General features: G+C 42.6%; 1 protein-coding gene across 1 annotated transcript in view; it reads right to left on the bottom strand.

Moving 5' to 3' along the window:
- Nucleotides 1-18,099, bottom strand: part of LOC111149225 (DNA polymerase nu) — a 136,983-nt gene that overhangs the window by 50,206 nt on the left and 68,678 nt on the right. Inside the window, 3 exon segments of the mRNA XM_022506173.1 lie at nucleotides 8,765-8,879; nucleotides 9,786-9,863; nucleotides 10,817-10,874. Coding sequence (XP_022361881.1) covers nucleotides 8,765-8,879; nucleotides 9,786-9,863; nucleotides 10,817-10,874 — 251 coding nt within the window.

The following is an 18,099-nucleotide window of genomic DNA, read 5'->3' as shown; positions in this document are numbered from 1 at the left end:
TTCTCTGGGGAGAAAAACAAAGATTTTTGAATAATAATGTATTGTACCACAGTCCACTCTTCTGGTCACACATACATGCTTTCCTTCCCCTTGCCAAGGTGACAATCCAAAGTCCCATCTGAGCAGGCCATCAAGATTTTGTGATCATCTTTATGTCAGGTCTCGATGTGGCTCCTTTTGCTCTGCAGGCTGGTGGACTAAAAAGTCAAGGCTCTTTCCTGGCACACGGGTGAGGTATGGCTGTTGGGCGGCACGAGATGACCGAAGCGAACACACCTGTCTGGAAAGGGGAAGAGTGAGATGCACGGCAGTCAGTGGTCCACAGCATTCTCACTGGGTACGTGCTGAGAAGATCCTTCTCTGGGGGTGAAAGAAGGTCCTTGAGGAGGCCCTGAATCTGTTCCCCAAGAGTATATTCCTAGTCCACTGCTCTCCATGGCCTTTTATCCATCTCCTGGGATTTCCTCTTCCATTGTATTTCTTGGCTACATCTAAGAGGGCAGTGAGAAATCTTCTCTCCCTGGGGTTGAGCCTATTTCCCAGATGACTTCTTCCCGTAGAAGATGTGGGGTCCCAGGGTTTAAGTCTCAAACAATCGACGCCTCTTTTAGTCCAGACTGGTGGTCCTCTGGGAAGTACAACTCTCAGAAACGTAATCAGTTCCATTTGACTTCTTTCAGTTCCATGTGCCAACAGACCCATCCATAATTCATTTGGAGGTGTATCCTCTCTCTAGGCTTTACTGCAGGTACCTTGAGTTTAGCAGGAGTTTGTGGGAAAGCCACTGCTAGTCTCTTTTTGTCCAGAGCTATGTGGTCTAACTAAAAACTTCTGGGTGCCTCCTTGATTCTTTCAGAGACTAAAACAGTAGGCATTAAGGCCACACCTTTAATTTGCTAAAGGCAACGTTTTAATTGGCCTTCGTTGCTCAAAACCCTTTTCAGATTCATCTTTTACTAGTTAGAGACGAAAATCATTTCTATATTCAAATGCATTAAGACTCCAATTTTCTGGAATTTCTCTTCCCTTTCATGCCTACTTGTACACTGGCCAATTCTTTTCTGAGTTTGTTTTGTACAGTACCTTGTCACATGCAGACAAGACCAACCAGAGCATGTCCTAGTGTTCTGCTGGTCCGCTCTGCCTAAAGCCTCAGCTCATTAGGGTATCGCTTGCCTCACAAATTATCACAAAAGACAGTTTCACCGAATGTTATGCCATTTACCAAATGCCATCCTCCAGCCTCCAGTGGGTGTCTCCTCATTGCCTGCCACCCCTCTCTGAAGCCACATGTTTTAGGATTTGTTATACAACCTCTTACTTCTGGCACCAAGTCCTATAGATCCTAGGATAGGCAAAGTGATGCTGCCATAATAAATTACTCCCAAATCTTTCTGCTTATAGCAAGGAGAGTTTAACTTTCCTCTTCACTACACTTTGCTCCCAGGCTGCTCTGCCATATATAATGCAGGACGACAGAGTGGCCTCTATCAGTGTGGCCAGCTATGGTGACAGAGAGAAAAGAAATCAAGAGGAATCATGTGCAATTTCTTAAAGCCTCCGCTCAGGAGTGACACATGTCACTTTTGCTCACATTTTGTTAGCCAGAGCAAGTCACAGGCCCAACTCTGACAACTGCTGGGTAGAGAAGCACCATCTTCCCCCAGAGAGGGGGAATAGCCCACAACACTATCTACCACACTTGCCTTATGGGAGAATATCTCAGAAAAGCAACCCAGGAGGTCTTAAGCAGAAGAAAAATGGATATATTCTGCAGTGAAAAATTCTTTTTCAAGTTTCACTCTGAAAATGTTGAGTTGAATGTACAGCCAATAAGGAAAGGTGTTTACCTGCATTTTGTAAAAACTGTTAGAAATGGGGCAAATATGTAATGATTACCCTGTAGAAAGATGCCTTGTGGCCTGTCTCGGACCCACAGTGTAGAATGGCTGTCTTCCACGTGCATTTGGAAATGCTGAAGCTGGTGGCAGTGGCTCTAAGATTGGTCCCAGCTCTTGGGGTCTCAGGATTTCATTGACCAAATCACAGCTTTACAGAGGATTTCTAAGACTTGTTCTGCATCTCCATTTTTATATGTAATCTGTGTATCCTTAAAGGTTTTTCAAGGAAATTTTAAGTCTTTGAAATGTTATTAAATATTCCATAATAGGGGTGCCTGGTGGCTCAGTGGGTTAAAGCCTCTGTCTTCGGCTCAGGTCATGATCCCAGGGTTCTGGGATCATGCCCCGCGTCGGGCTTTTTGCTCAGCAGGGAGCCTGCTTCCCCCTCTCTCTCTCCGCCTGCCTCTCTGCCTATTTGTGATCTCTGTCTGTCAAATAAATAAATAAAATCCTTAAAAAATATATTCCAGAATAGAATATCAACTTGCCTGTTTGCTTTTTGAGTTTCAAACAATAAGACATTTGCAGGAAACAAACATTTTTAAGTATATACTTGATCTTGTGGCTTTTTACCATGTGCTATTCTAGTCCTCTGTTTGGAACATAAAAATCATTTCCACAGCAACTAATTATAGTCTAAGTCACAAGTGTGGGGAATTAGAGGCAACCATCATGCAAATATTAAAAGCTTCTTATCTTTGAAGTTCTCTCAAAAACTAATACAAGCTAATAAGATGCAGAAAAGACACAGACAGTATCCAATGTAGACACGAATTTCTCAAGTTGGGTTTTGGGTGATCAGCTTACCATGAATCTGAAGAGAATTATTTTCTGCCCAGTACTTCAGACCTTTTTCAAAAATCAGTTGAGCATATTTGTGTGGGTCTATTCTGGCTTCTCTTTTCTGTTCTGTTGGTCTCTGCCAACACCCCACTCTCTTGATTACTGCATATTATATCTTCGTATCAGGTAGTGATTCCTCCCATTTTATTGTCAAGATTGTTTTAGCTATTCCAGGGCCTGTGCCTTTCCACATAAATCTAAACTAAGCTTATTTGTGTCTACAAAGTACTTCCTTCAGTTTTCATGGGGCTGGAATTAAGCCTACAGATAATTCTAGGAAGACTGGACCCATTTACTATGTTGGGTCTTCTGCTGCATGCGTGTAGTGTGTCCGCACTCACTAGGTCGTCTTGGACAGCTTTCCCTGCTCCTCTGTCATCTAACACAGGGGGATCCTGTACATCCTTTGTTAACTGAGTTTTTAAGTACTTCATTATCTTTGGATATTTTGCATATGACTCCATTATCTCTGGAGTGATTCTAAATGGTCTTGTGTTTTTAATTTTGATTTTCTGGATGTTCATTGTCAGCTTATAGAAATGCACTTGGATTTTATGTGTTATTATTGTGTCTTGTGACCTTGCTGAACTTCCTTGTTCTAGGGGTTAAAAGAACTCTTTTCTTGTATGTTCTTTGAATCTTCTATATAGACAACCATGTCATCTGCAAACAGAGACAGTTTTATTTCTTCCTTTCCAATCTGCATACCATTTGTGTCTTTTTCTTGCCTCATTCAGTGGCTAGAGCTTCAACATTCAATACTAACAAGTTGTTCCTGATCTTAGAGGGAAAGCATTCAGGCTTTCACCATGAAATGTGCTGTTAGCTGCAGGTTTTTTGAAGATGCTCTTTATCAAGTTGAGGGAGTTCCTCTCTAATTCCCTGAGCATTTTTATCATGAATGGATGTTGGATTTTGTCAAATGCTTTGTCTGAGTCAATGGATATAATCACATTATTTTTATTCTTTAGCTTAATCACATGTGGATTACATTAATTGATTTTCAAATGTTTAGCAATCTTGAATGCCTGGAATAAATCCCACTTGGACATGGTGAATAATTATTTTAGACATTGCTGGATTCAGCTTGCTGATATTTTGTTGAGGGTTTTAGCGCCTAAGTTTGTGAGTGATATTGGTCTGCAGAGATTTTGGGTTTTGTTGTTGTTGTTGTTGTTGATTTATTTAGCTTTTATTTTCTTTGGTTTAAGCATCATATTAAATACCAGCTTCACAGAATGAAGTAGGAAGTGTTCCCTTCTCTTCTATTTTCTGGAAGAAGCTATATATAATCAGGTGTTAATTTTTTAAAAAAAATTTATTTATTTATGAGAGAGAGAACACAAGCAGTGGGGAGGGGCAGAGGGATGGGGAGAAGCAGGCTCCCCACTGAGCAGGAAGCCTGATGGGGGGCTCGATCCCAGAACCCTTGAGATCATGACCTGAGCCAAAGGCAGCTGTTTAACCAACTGAGCCCCCCAGGCCCCCCAGGTGTTAATTCTTTAAATGTGTGGTAAAATATTCCAGGGAAACCATCCAGGCCTGGAGCTTTATTTTTCAGAAACTTATAAATTACAAATTCAATTTCTTTAATGATTGTAGGACTATTCAGATTACTTATTTTACCTTAGTTGGGGTTTGGTAGTTTGTGGTTTTCAAGAAATTGGTCCATTTCTCCTAAATTGTTGGATTTTTTAGCATAAAGTTGTTTTTCATATTCCTTTATTATCCTTTTGATGCCTCTGGGATCTGTATTAATATCTTCTATTCCATCTCTGATATTGATGATTCGTGTGCTCTTTTTGTTGTTGTTGGTTTATGAATTTTATTGATTTTTTAAAGAATCTGCTTTTGTTTCATTGATTTTCTCTATTGTTTTCCTAGTTTTGATTTTATTGATTATTTCGGCTCTTATCTTTATTATTTTCTTCCTTGTCCTTGCTTTCCATACCTCTGGAGAGAGGGCAGCGGTGTAACCAAATCTATTACATGCTTAAAAAACTCTGTATTACGTGATATCCTCACTAGAGGAAGAGTGAAACATAAGAAGAGACATCTTCGGGGAAGAAGTCGGGTCAGCACCTCTGTTCCAGGTGCAGAGGAGGGGAAAGAGGCAAAGATAAAGCACAAAGGATGAGCAGGAAGAGGAGCTGAGCCTCCTCGGTCATCAGAGAGTGCGAATCAGACCCCAGGGAGACAACACCTCACACCCACCAGGACAGCTGGAACCAATAACACACAGATAATAGGAAGTACTGAATCGGAACCCCACAGCTAGTTGTGAGACTGTAAAGTCGTGTCGCTCTTTTGTTCCTCAAAAAATTAAATACAGTTGCCATTGATTTGTACATTTTAAAATGGCTGAGATGGTAAATCCTATGTTATTGTATTCTACCACAAGAAAAAAAAGTTAAATACAGAATTACTCTATGTACCAGCGATTCTGTTAGGTATCTACCCATTAGAAATGAATCCACATATTCATGCGAATACTTGTATGTGAGTGTTCACAGCAGGATTAATGCCCATCAACTGTGAACGGATAAACAAATGGAAGATTATTTGCTTGTTTAAATCAAAATATACAGAATATATGATTCCAGATCATGGAATACCATTCAGCCATAAAAAGGAATAAAGTACTGATATTTGCAACCACAAGGATGAAACTTAAAAATATTACGTTCATTGAAAGAAGCCAGATACAGGAAGCCACATATTGTACGATTCCATTAATGTGAAAGATCCAGAACAGACGGATGTAGAGTGATAGAGGAGACTAGCTATTTCCAGGGGGTAAGGAAAAACGGAGAGTGACAGAATGTGAGTGGGGAGTGGGGCTTCTCTTTGGAGGGATGGAAATGTTCTGGAAATAGGCAGCGGCAATGGTTGCAAAACCTTGTGATGTATTAAAGACTGCTGAATTGTATACTTTATGGTGAATTTTATGGTATGTAAATGATATCTCGATTTTAAACAGAATCGATGGAGCCCACCAAGGAGAAGGGCATCTCCCTGGAGCAGTGGGCAAGGAGAGAGTATGGGACTTGGAGGTGCCCAGGGTCAGTGACTGACCCCTGCAGAGCCTTTGAACGGGGGGTTGCAGGTGGGCAGTGCCTGAGCATGCTCGTGCTGAAGCTGTGGACCTCAGCACTGACTGCACCCCGAAGAAAGGTAGTCATTGTCTTAGATGGGAGGAGTTCCAGAAGAAAAGCCTAAGTGGGTAAAGTGAAAGCTTATTCAAAAAAGCAAGAATGAGCCAGCAGTGAGAAAGAACAAGGAGTAAGTGTAGACTTTCTTTTGTACCTAAACAGTAACTAAGGGCTCCAATGAGGTTGAAAATAGGATTTCCCTGAAGGCAACCCTAGACAGTTGTTGTTGTTTTCAGTGGGGGCAGGGGGAGATGAAGTCAACAAGGGGAAATGAACAATGCTAGAGTAAAAATGGAAAATAAAGGGAATCCACATGAGGACTGCCGTGTAAAGTTGTACTACAACTTAAAAAAAAAAAAGTTGCACTACACAATTCTAGGAGGTGCCATTCACACTAATGTGTAAATGTGTTGCATTACCTAGAGATGTACAATGCACAGTCCTGATTTCTTGATTTTGGCAATAGAGGATGCTTCCTCTTTTGAGACAGGAAACTTTGTAGATTGGGAGGAGGACCTACAACGACACACTGAGGCAAAGTGGGAGGAAGTTCAGGGGCTCATGTCTGAGGCCCCCTTCTTTGTCATTCATGTAAAAGATGAGGTTCTCTTTCGAGATTAAGAGAGAAAAGTAGACATTTGTGGCAAGTCTAAAAACATTTGGAGCAGCTGATGAGTAGAGACTAGTAAGGGTCCCTCTCAGGTCAGATGACCCAAATTTATGGTGGACTCACTCACTCACCACTTCACGGCTTCCTGTAGCACCATGGGGCTGGGCAATAGGAAAGGAGAGGATGGGATCACCCGGGGCTGGAAACATGCAACCAAGGAGGGGAGAAGTAAAGGGAACAGCAAGTCCTACATGGGCAGCTGATGGAGATCGATGGGGAGGCAGGGGTCCATCATGCCCTCGTTTACCTAGTGGTCATCCAACAGGCCACAACTGCATGCCTAGGCATGCAGGAGCCACGGAAGGGGAGTCTGGGCTGGATCCCAGGTGGGACTCACAGAAAGGGAACCCACAAAGAGGAGGAAGGCTGGGTGGGCAGGGGGTATGAGGGGGCCTTGAGATCACAGTTGGGAGTTGAGGAGCAGCTGGCAGGAGAGGAACCCAGGCCACAGCTCTGTGAGGTCCCAGTGTAAGACGGGCCCCATCTGGCAGGTTGGCCCGTGTCGGGGGAGGGACAGCGCTTAAGACAAGGAGGGGATAGAGAGAGAAGTCTCCCACTCAGGGCAGGATGGAGGCTGCTGGGAGAAGGCAATAAGCCTGACTGTGGCAGACTGTCCTGCCATCCACACGCTGATCCCCTTGCCTGGCGTAATGCTCTGCTCTGCTGTGGAGTTTGTTGCTTTCACCACGCATGCCGCCATAACCCTAATACCCACAACCACTCTTTAAAGCCCAGCTCAGTGTACGGCAGTATCCTCCTTCCTCTGTCACCTTGACAACAATACTTCTTCCTGATTTTTAAAAAAAATTCAACTAAGTCTTGTGGTGGGGTCGGGGGTCTGGAGAGGCGATGCTTCCTGGCTGACAGGACTGTTTGGCCCCCATGCTAGGCCCTCATTCATTCGCGGACGCACGCGGAGACTCCACGGCCCATGAGCACCATGGGGGCAGGGGCCGGGTGGCCATGCATCCGTGAGCTGACATTCCAGCGGGACAGGCAGGATGGAGACCATGGAGAGACATGCCGCAGCAGGGAGGGCAGGTCCTCGACGGAAGCCGAGGCATCCCGCACTGAGCTGAGGGTGAATCACGGGGACACTTGGGGAAAAAGCTTCCCGAGCCAGGGGAAGGAAAGGCTTGAGTAAGGCGTGCACCTGGGGTCCAGTGGCTCAGTGGGGCCGAGGTAGAGAGGGGCTAGTGCCCATGCTGGATGAGGGGACACGGCCCTGCCCTCACAGGGCTCACACGCCTTCAGAAAGACAGTGAGGAGGACAGAGAGGGATGTGTGGTGGCCCAAGAACACAGAGGCCAGCCGTCGCAGAGCAGTGCCTTGAGGGTGACTCCTAAAGTGAGTGAACGTCCAGATAAGGTGGGATGGGTGGGGAGGCCACCAGGAGGGGCAGCCTGGAGGAGAGGCCTGCAGGGGGACGGATGGAGGGGATGGACAGCAGGCGCCGTGCCTCTTCTTCCTCCTGGCAGAATCCTGACTTAGTTCCAGGCAGTAGCATACCTGGCCCTGGTGGCTATTGTGACTAGAGAGTGGCCATTACCAGCCTCCCTTGCAGCCTCATAACGCTGCTCCAGCAGAGCCCTGGGCAGAACTCCCACCCCCGGCAAGGGCGGTCTCGGTGGGGAGCCCACTCCTTCCCTCTTTGGCCTGCTCTGTTCAAGAGGCAGCAGGGGTTCCAGAGCCAGGATAAGGAAAAGTCACCTGCTAAGAACACTGAGGACGCACAAGGACAGGTGTTGGAGGACACTGCCAAACTGCCCCACAAAACCCAAGGCTGTCTGCCTCCAGAATTCTCTGTGAGTGCAGGTCACTGTCAGGCAGGGACTGTCCCTCCCAGCCTGATGTGCTCCTGGCCCTGACGGGGTGGGAGTGTGGGGAGGACACGCCCAGGCCCACCCCTACAGCTCGCACACCCTCGTGGAGGAGCACACGTTCCCACCTCGGACTCTTCCAATATCTCTATTACGTTCTCTAGCAATCGGCTGCATTTTTGGTGAAGAGCCATCGGTTTTTTCATAATTAGGGAAATCTTGGCATTCTAGTTACCTACTCCTCTTTTCAAAAGGATTAACTACTAGAGAAAAATATCATTTCCTTCTTGTGAAAATAGCCTTGGAAAAACTTCAGGCTTTTAAAATCATGTCAGCATTCCTGCAGATCTGATAATATTGTGAGCTCATGTATCTTACCACTGTGAAGTCAGGGTGGAAAATACATCATCTCTTTCAGATTCCCGGAATAACTTCAAAAGTTCCGGATCCCCAGATAAGTGTGTAAGAATGCGCAATTCAATCTGTGAAAAGTCTGGGGGACAGAACCCACATTAATTCTGAATCTACCAACAGCGTCCCTCGTCATTGCTACCCACGCCACAGCCCGCCCTCAGCCTTCTGTCCCCACTGCAGCATCAAGGGCAACATCCCCCCTGCCCCCCGCCAGGGTCCTCTGGCCTTAGGGCCACTGGCCATCCCTGGGTCTGCAAGTCTAAGGGACTGGTCCTGCCTTCTGTGAGGCCCGCAACACCTCTGGGGAAGGCCATAGGCACTCCTCTGTTCATCCTGTCCATCACAAGTTTAGAGGGGCCTGCAGGTGCCTGGCAGTGTGACTGGGATTTGACAGTGAACAAAACAGATAGGCCTTTCTTCATGGAGCCCATGTTCTAGGAGCAGGAGACAATGTGCATGAGTTATCTGGTCTGTCAGAGGATGAGAAGTGAAGTGGAAAAGACAGATAAAGAAAGGAGGCTCAGGAGGGAGAGGGTGGTCAGGAACACCTCCTCAAGAAAGTGACACTGGAGCAAAGGCACAGAAGAGGCAAAGGAGGAAGCAAGATGGTGTCCAGTGAAGGGGTTCCAGGAGGGCATGATTTGGGACTGGTTCAGGCTGGAGGCCAGCCCGTCTGCAGGGAGCGAGCAGGGCAGAGCAGCGAGCATGATGAGGGTGAAGAGGAGAAAGGAGGGGCAGACTGGGTGGGACCATGAGGGGGCACCTGGGGTTTAGAGAAGGTGAGGGACCATCGAAGCAGATCTGTTCTTATTTACTGTGCACAAGAAATCTTTCCTTCAGATAAATATTTGCTTTAGGATTTGCTCTATAGGAGGAATTCTGTAAGCACCTTTGAATTATCTACCATTCCAAGTATTTGAAACATGAAACGTGTAAAGTGAGCCACTGTGACACAGGGCATCTGTCTGGCATAGTTTGCACGTACCTGCTGCCAGGAAGGTGTGGCCATCGGGGGCAATGAACATGCTTCTCGGGGAGATGGTGAGCACCGTGCCCTCCAGACCTGAAACATTATTTTAAGAGTCCTTGGTGAATTTGGTCATAAGCTGATTTATAGCCATTGCTCACACGGAGTTTATTTTAATATCATTCCAAAGTCAAGAGTACAGATTTCTGACTTTTCTGAATATTTTTATTAATATAATTTAAAAGCAAATGGTACCGCTGAGAGTAAAGTAGGCTCTCTGTTGTTAAAATTTCACATTCTGTCTAGAATTCTTGGTGAGGAAACAAACACGGACCTTTGAACATACTCCAGTAAGAATGTTCTGGAGGCCCCCGGAGCCTCACCGCCTAGAAGGGTTTGGGGAAGCTGTGGGGTCCTATGATGCATAGCACATGTTTTGAAGGGCAGTAGGAGACAAAGGTGCTCATGGTCACCTCCACGGGTCCTGCTTATGGGCGACTATATTTGAAAAGAACCCCGGTCATGCTTCACTATTTTGTGGTGACCAAAGCAGAGAGGCAGGAGCACCCCACCAAGGGTGCAGGAGTTGGGGGATGGGCCACAGAACCTAGTTTGCTTAGATGTGACCTTTTTCTTTTTTAGAAATCTAACTGTCAGCATTTCAGTGGAAGAGCTCAGAAGAAAGAACAGTGTTAGTATGCTTTTATAAACATTTCCAGTAGGTTTCAGACTTTAATAAAAGCCAGTTCTATTGTATGTTTGTTTGTTTGTTTCTCTATTGGGAAGTTGGTGGGGGAGAAATGGTGGGAAGGGAGCTACTTTCCTTGTATAATTATCATCTATTTTAACTTGTAAACTGCCGAAAAGGAGGTGCCTTATCAGTTTAGCTGTGTTTTATTTTTCAATGTGTATTTAAATCTTGGTCATGCAAATACAGAGAACTTGAGGAAGACAAAGAAGTTAGTTATCCAGAAAAGCAATTATAAAAACTTGCGGTTTTTTAGGAAATGTTACCCAAGACTTCAACAAGGTAGAGAGAAATGTGTTACCTTTAAAATCCTGTGGTTTAGTAATTTGAATTGGGTGCCTGGAGATACCTTGGATATTCTGTTAATAATAAGAGGAGAATAGCTTTAGTTGAAATATTTACTCGTAAATTAATCTGTACCATTTGATTGGTATTATCATTACTTTTTAATTTTTTTTTTAAAGTAAACTCTGTTCCCAACATGGTTCTTGTACTCATGGCCACAAGATCAAGAGTCACATGTTCTACCAACTGAGTCAGCCAGGTGCACCCAAATCTGTACCATTTAAGGGCATTTAAAACATGTCACTTTGGGGCACCTGGGTGGCTCAGTTGCTAAGCATCTGCCTTTGGCTCAGGTGCCTTCGGCTCAGGTCATGATCCCGGGGTCCTGGGATTGAGCCCCGCATAGGGCTCCCTGCTCAGCAGGAAGCCTGCTTCTCTCTCTCCCACTCCCCCTGCCTGTGTTCCCTCTCTTGCTGTGTCTCTGTCAAACAAATAAATAAAATCTTAAAAAAAAAAACCCAACCAAACAAAAAAATGTGTCAAGTTTTATTAAACCTTAACAAAATAGCTAAGCCAGTATATCATGCATAAGCACATTACTACACAATACAAGTGTCTGATACTGAAACATAATTTTGGCGATTATACCACTAAGTATAATCAGCAACTGTGAGACAATTCTTTTTGACTCCAGCCTGTTTGGCCCTTATCATAATTGTACACAGCATGCTAAACTACAACTTAAAAATTTCTATATAACATGCTAAACATAGATTTCTGCGAAATTTATATACTGTAGTTTCCCCTTAAAAACATATTTTAAAATGAAACTTCTGGTCTCTACACCCTGACTACTGCTCTCCCCTAGTGCTCTTGGCACTCAGTACTGGGCTCAGTCTTGGTATGTGCAACAGCCCTGTGGCTGGTGGCCAGTGTGTCCACATCCCCTGAAAAACCATGTGACAGCTCACTAAGCACCTTCACACCCTTACAACTTGGACTGAACAGCCACTAGCTTCCCTCCTGTTACAGCCATTCGAATCAGGAAAACTTCTGCGGCAACATCTTTTATGCTTGGCGGTACCTTCTACAAAGACACCCTGTTCTACCTGGGAATGTTCTACTTGGGCATCGGTTGGGCTCAATTCCCTGACTGGATCTGGTGAGGCTGCCGGATGTCTCAGATCCCGTGCTTTGGGCCCAGCAACAGCACGTGGTAAGGCAGGCGCTGTCACCCCATTTTTAAAGGTGAGGACACCGAGGCCCAAGGTATGAAGCTAGTGGCTCTCAAGTTTTCTCTGCAACAGAATCATGTGCTGTCTTAAAACAACACCAAATAGTCACATGATAAACTCAATAACAGGTCAGAGATGACAGAAAATGAGAGCCAGTGAACTTGAAGACAGCAGAAACTATCCAGTAAAGAGGAGAGAAGAAAAATTTTGGGGAAACATGAACAGAGGCTCAGTGACCTGCAGGATAATACTAGAACTACAATACGATTATTATTTCAGTCCCTGAAAGAGAAAAAAGAGACCAGTGTTGAAAAAATAAAGAAATAATGGCTAAAATTTCCCCAGATTTAGTGAAAGACATATTTTTCAGATTCAAGAACCTGAACAACCTTAAATAAGATGAATTAAAAGAAAATCAGGCCCAGAAATACCACAACTGCTGGAAACCAAAGCTAGAGAACAATCTTGAAAGCAGCACGAGCAAAATGACCCAGGACACTAGAGGAGCAGCCCCGAGGGCGGCTGCCAACTTTGCGTCAGGAGCCACGCGCTCAGACCACAGTGGGGCTGACCGAGGGCACTGCTGCAAACTGCGTCCTCCGGGAATGAAGGTGAACTGAAGCTGTTCTCGGATGAATAAACATGGAGAGAACATGTCCTCAGGGGGCCTGCTCTAAAAGGAGCACTAACAGAAGTTGCTCAGGCTGAAGGGAAAGGTCCCAAGGAAGCCTGCAACATAACAAATGGAGGATGAGCGACAGACAGGCTCAGTTCCCGAAGAAGCATAAGGACTATTCTTTTCAAGCTGTTTTCGAATATTTACTACTGTTAAAAGCAAACACGGTAATACTTCCTGGGGTGTTTACAGTGTGTGCAGATGTAATGCATGGCAGTGAGGACAAGCTGGTGTTCGTAAGGCTTCCACAACTTACTGGGAGTGGTAAAACATCAAATCCAAAACTACACTGAACATGGATATGTCTACTATGACCCCTGCAGCCATCACTAAAAAGCATATCATGAGGGGCCCCTGAGGCCCCTGGGTGATTCAGTCAGTTAGGAGGTGAACTCTTAGTTTCGGCTTGGGGCACGATCTCAGAGTTGTGGGATCAAACCCCACATTGGCTCTGTGATTAGCGGCGAGTCTGCTTGAAATTCTCCCTCTCCCTCTGCCCCTCCCCCTCCTCATGCTCTCTTTCTCTCTAAATAAATAAATCTTTAAAAAATATTATATGGTGTAGGGTGCCTGGGTGGCTCAGTGGGTTAAAGCCTCTGCTTCGGCTCAGGTAATGATCTCAGGGTCCTGGGATTGAGTTCCATGTCGGCTCTCTGCTCAGTGGGGAGCCTGCTTCCCCCACTCTCTCTGCCTGGCTCTCTGCCTACTTGTGACCTCTGTCTGTCAAATAAATAAATGAAATCTTTTAAAAAAAATATTATACAGCGAAAGGTAGCAAAAGGCCCAATACACAAATTGAAATGGAATTCTAAAAATTATTCAATAATTCAGAGAAAGGCAGGAGAGAGGGAACAGAAGAACAAAAACAGAAAGGACTAATAGAAAACCAAAATGGCAACCCAAATCCAACACTATCAATAATCACATTATGCTTAAATACTTTAAACACACCAATCAAAAACAGAGTTTGAGTGCATGAATGTAAGACCCAACTACTTATCTACGAGAAATCCACTTTAGTAAGGTTTAGATGGATTACAAGTAAATAGGTGAAAGAGGAGATGCCATGCAAATACCGATAAGGAGAAATCTGGAACAGCTATATTAACATAAGACAAAGCAGCATTCAGAAGGGAATTACCATGCATTCAGAGGATATCACAGAATGATAAAAAGGTGAATTTACAAGGAAATATCAATTCTAAATGTGCACACATCTAATGACAGAATTTAAAAGTACACAAAGCAAGAACTGACAGACCTGCAGTGAGAAACAGACCCACAGTTACACTTAGAGTTGTAAACACACTCCTCTCTCAGTAATATGTAGTAATGAGAGATAAAATGAGCAAGGATACAGAAGACCTGAATACTACCTACCAGCTTGACCTAATTGACATTTATAGAACACTAGATCCAGAGACAGCAAAACACACATCCCTTTCAAGGGCACATGAAACACTGTTCAAGATAGATGATACCATAGGTTGCAAAACAAGCAATTTTAGAAAAATTAAAATCACTCAAAGTATGTTCTCTGACCATAATGAAGGTAAACCAAGAATCAGTAACAGAAAGCTATCTGGAAAATTCACAAACAGCTGGACATTAAACAACATACTTCTTAATTAGCTGGGAGTCAAAGTAGAGGTCTCAAGAGGACTTAGAAAATATGTTGAACAGAATGCAAAAGAAAACACATAGTATCAAAATCCATGAGATGTAGCTAAAGCAGTACTTACAGGGAAAGTTATAGCATTAAATGTTTATACTGGAGAAAAAGGTCTCAAATCAATAATTTAAGTGTCTACCTTGAGGAACTAGAAAAAGAAAAAGTTAAGTCTAATACAAGTAATGGAAAAATAACAAAGATCTGAAATTAATGAAATTTAAAACAGAAAAGCAATAACTGCTGACCCTTGGACAACACGGGTTTGAACTACACACATCTACTTATACAGGGAATGTTTTTGAAAAATATGGACAGGGCGCCTGGGTGGCTCAGTGGGTTAAGCCTCTGCCTTCGGCTCAGGTCATGATCTCAGGGTCCTGGGATTGAGCCCTGCATCAGGCTCTCTGCTCAGTGGGGAGCCTGCTTCCCTCTCTCTCTGCCTGCCTCTCAGCCTGCTTGTGATCTCTCTTTCTCTGTCATATAAATAAAAATAAAATCTTAAAAAAAAAAGAAAAATACGGACAGTACTACACATGTATTTTCTTTTCCTTATGATTTTCTTAATAACATTTCCTTTTTTCTAGCTTACTATTATAAATTAGAATTATTTTAAGAATACAGCATATAATGCATAATACATACAAAATACCCATTAGTCAACTATTTATGTTATCAGTAAGGATTCTGGTCAACAGTAATCTATCAGTAGTTAAGTTTTTAGGGGCCCAAAAGTCATATGTGAATTTTCTACTGTGCAGGGGGTCAGTGCCCTAACCTTTGTGTTGTTCAAGGGTCAACTGTACAGAAGAATCAGTGAAGCCCAAATTTGGTTCTTAAAGAAGACCAATAAGATTGATAAACCTCTATGTAAACTATTCAAGGAAAAAAAGGCAAAAATGATCAATTTCAAGAAATGAAAGGCAGATATCACCACAGATCACACAGACACTAGGCACAATAAAGAAAGTCTATGAGCGGGACGCCTGGGTGGCTCAGTTGGTTAAGCAGCTGCCTTTGGCTTGGGTCATGATCCCAGCATCCTGGGATCGAGTCCCACATCCGGCTCCTTGCTCATCAGGGAGCCTGCTTCTCCCTCTGCCTCTGCCTGCCATTCTGTCTGCCTGTGCTTGCTCTCTCTCCCTCTCTCTCTCTGACAAATAAATAAATAAAATCTTAAAAAAAAAAAAAGAAAAGAAAGTCTATGAGCATAATATGCCTATAAATTCAACAAGATGAAGGGGGCCAGTTCCTTAAAAGACACAAACTACCAAAATTCACTCAAGAAAAGAACAGAAAATCTGGATAACCTACGTCTACTACAGAAATTGACTCTGTAGTTAAGGACCTTTCCACAAATAAAATTCCAAGTCCAGATAGTTTCAATGGTGAATTCTACCAAATACATAAGGAATAAATAATATCAATTCTATATGATCTTTACTAGAAAACAAAAGAGAAAGGAATATTTTCTCACTCATTTTATGAGGCAAGTAATATCCTAATAGCAAAACCAGACAAAGACACTTCAAGAAAAGAAAACTACAGACCGATATCCCTCATGAATATAGACAGAAACAATCCTAAACAAAATAAAAATGAATCAATCTGGCAATAGGACAATCTGTCATAACCAAGTGGAGTTAATCCTACAGATCCCAGCCTTGACTGGTTCAACATTTAATAATCTATCAGTGTCATTCCTTATATAAATACATTGAAGAAGAAAAGTCACATGCTCTTAATAGATGCAGAAAAACTATTTGACAAAATTAGATATCCATTCATGATAAAAAATTACTCTCAGTAAACTAAGAATAGAAAACAATTCTCTAACAGGACAAAGAGAATCTGTGGCAAAACCTAAAATGAACATTATTCTTGATGGTAAAAGACTCAGTGTTTTCCTTTGGGGATCAGGAGCAGGGCAAGGATGTCTACTCCCAGGGCTCTATTCAACACAATAGAGGAAGTCTGAGCCAGCATGATAAGGCAAGAAAAAGAAATAAAACATACAGTATAAAAATAAATAAATAAAATGGCCATTATTCATGGCAGACATGATTGTCTATATAGAGTAACCCATGGAAACTATAAAAAAGCCTGGGACTGGGGCACCTGGGTGGCTTAGTGGGTTAAAGCCTCTGCCTCAGGCTCAGGTCATGATCCCAGGGTCCTGGGATCCAGCCCTGCATCGGACTCTCTGCTCAGCGGGGAACCTGCTTCCCCCTCTCTCTCTGTCTGCCTCTCTGCCTACTTGTGATCTCTGTCTGTCAAATAAAAAAAAAAAAAAAAAAAAAAAGCCTGGGACTAATAAATGAGCTGACCAAGGTACCAGGATATAAAGTCAACCTACAAAAATCAATTGCATATCTACAAATTACCAATGAACAGTTGGACATTGAAATTAAACAATGCCATTTGCAACAGCACCGCAAAGTACCTAGGTATAAATCTGTACACTGAAAACTACTAAATCCTGATGAGAGGATTCAAAGCCCTAAATAAAAGGAAAGATATATCATGTTCTTGGATGAGAATACTCAATATCAAATGCTAATGACTCCCACATTGATCTACAAATTCAACCCAATCCCAATAGAAATTCCAGCAGGATACTTCAGAGCTTTCAATGAACTGATTCCATAATTATAGATCATAGGTCTAAATATAAAACATAAAACTCTAAAACTTTCAGAAGAAAACTTAAGAGAAAATCCTTGTGATCTTAGGATACACAGAGAGTTCTTAGACACACACCAAAAGCATGATCCATGAAAGAAAATACTTGAAAAATTTTACTCCATCAAACTTTTAAAAACCTTTGGTTTGGGAAGGATGTTGTTAAGGGAATGAAAAGCAGCCTTGTACTAGGATAAATTTTTTGCAAATCACACTGGATTCAGTATATATAATATATTAGCATAATATATATAATATTAGTATAATTAGTATATAATTTTAAGTATATATTTATATATATAATTAGTATAACTAGTATAATATATATAGTTCCTTATAAATATATAAAGAACTCTTAACAAAACTCAACAATGAAACGTACTTCTAGTATGGCAGAGTGTGGAGCTTGCCAACTCCTTCTACAAGGTCAGTATTACCCTGATACCAAAGCCAGACTTTAAATAAAACACCCTCCGTAAGTAAAGATACAAAACTCTCAACCGAATATTAACAAACTGACCTAACAACGTACAAAAAGGATTATATACCATGACCAAGTAGGATTTATCTCAGGAATGCAAGGTTTGTTTAAAATCTAAAAATAATTACTGTAATACCTCAGATTAGTAGAATAAAGGACAAAAAAATCATCTTCACAATAAAACATTTAGAGCAACTGCCAAAATCCAACACTCATTTATATGAAAATACCTCAACTAACTAGGGAGAAAAAAAGAAATTTCTTGACCTAAGAGCATCTATAAAATTTATTCACTTTGAGTAATCTCAGTGTCATAGCTGTATAAAATAGGATCTGTTCTCTACCCAATGGAAAATTAAATCAAGACCAGCTCAGACTGTAACTAATGCACCCAGCTAAATGCTCCTGGTTTCAGGGTCACCCAGCAAACAAACACGCAGTTCTTAATATCATTTCTCCCAGGACCCATGAAATATTAGGTTTAATGAAAGTCACTTTACCAAAGAGAGAGAGAAACAAGTTTCCCCTTTGTCCTGAGAAAGCAGTAATGTTAAGT

This window comes from Enhydra lutris, unplaced genomic scaffold (genome assembly GCF_002288905.1).
Source record: "Enhydra lutris kenyoni isolate GAN:26980312 unplaced genomic scaffold, ASM228890v2 scaffoldscaffold21, whole genome shotgun sequence".
Classification (NCBI taxonomy): domain Eukaryota; kingdom Metazoa; phylum Chordata; class Mammalia; order Carnivora; family Mustelidae; genus Enhydra; species Enhydra lutris.
The sequence above is the reverse complement of the archived record's forward strand: the minus strand, read 5'-3'. Positions and strand labels throughout refer to the sequence as shown.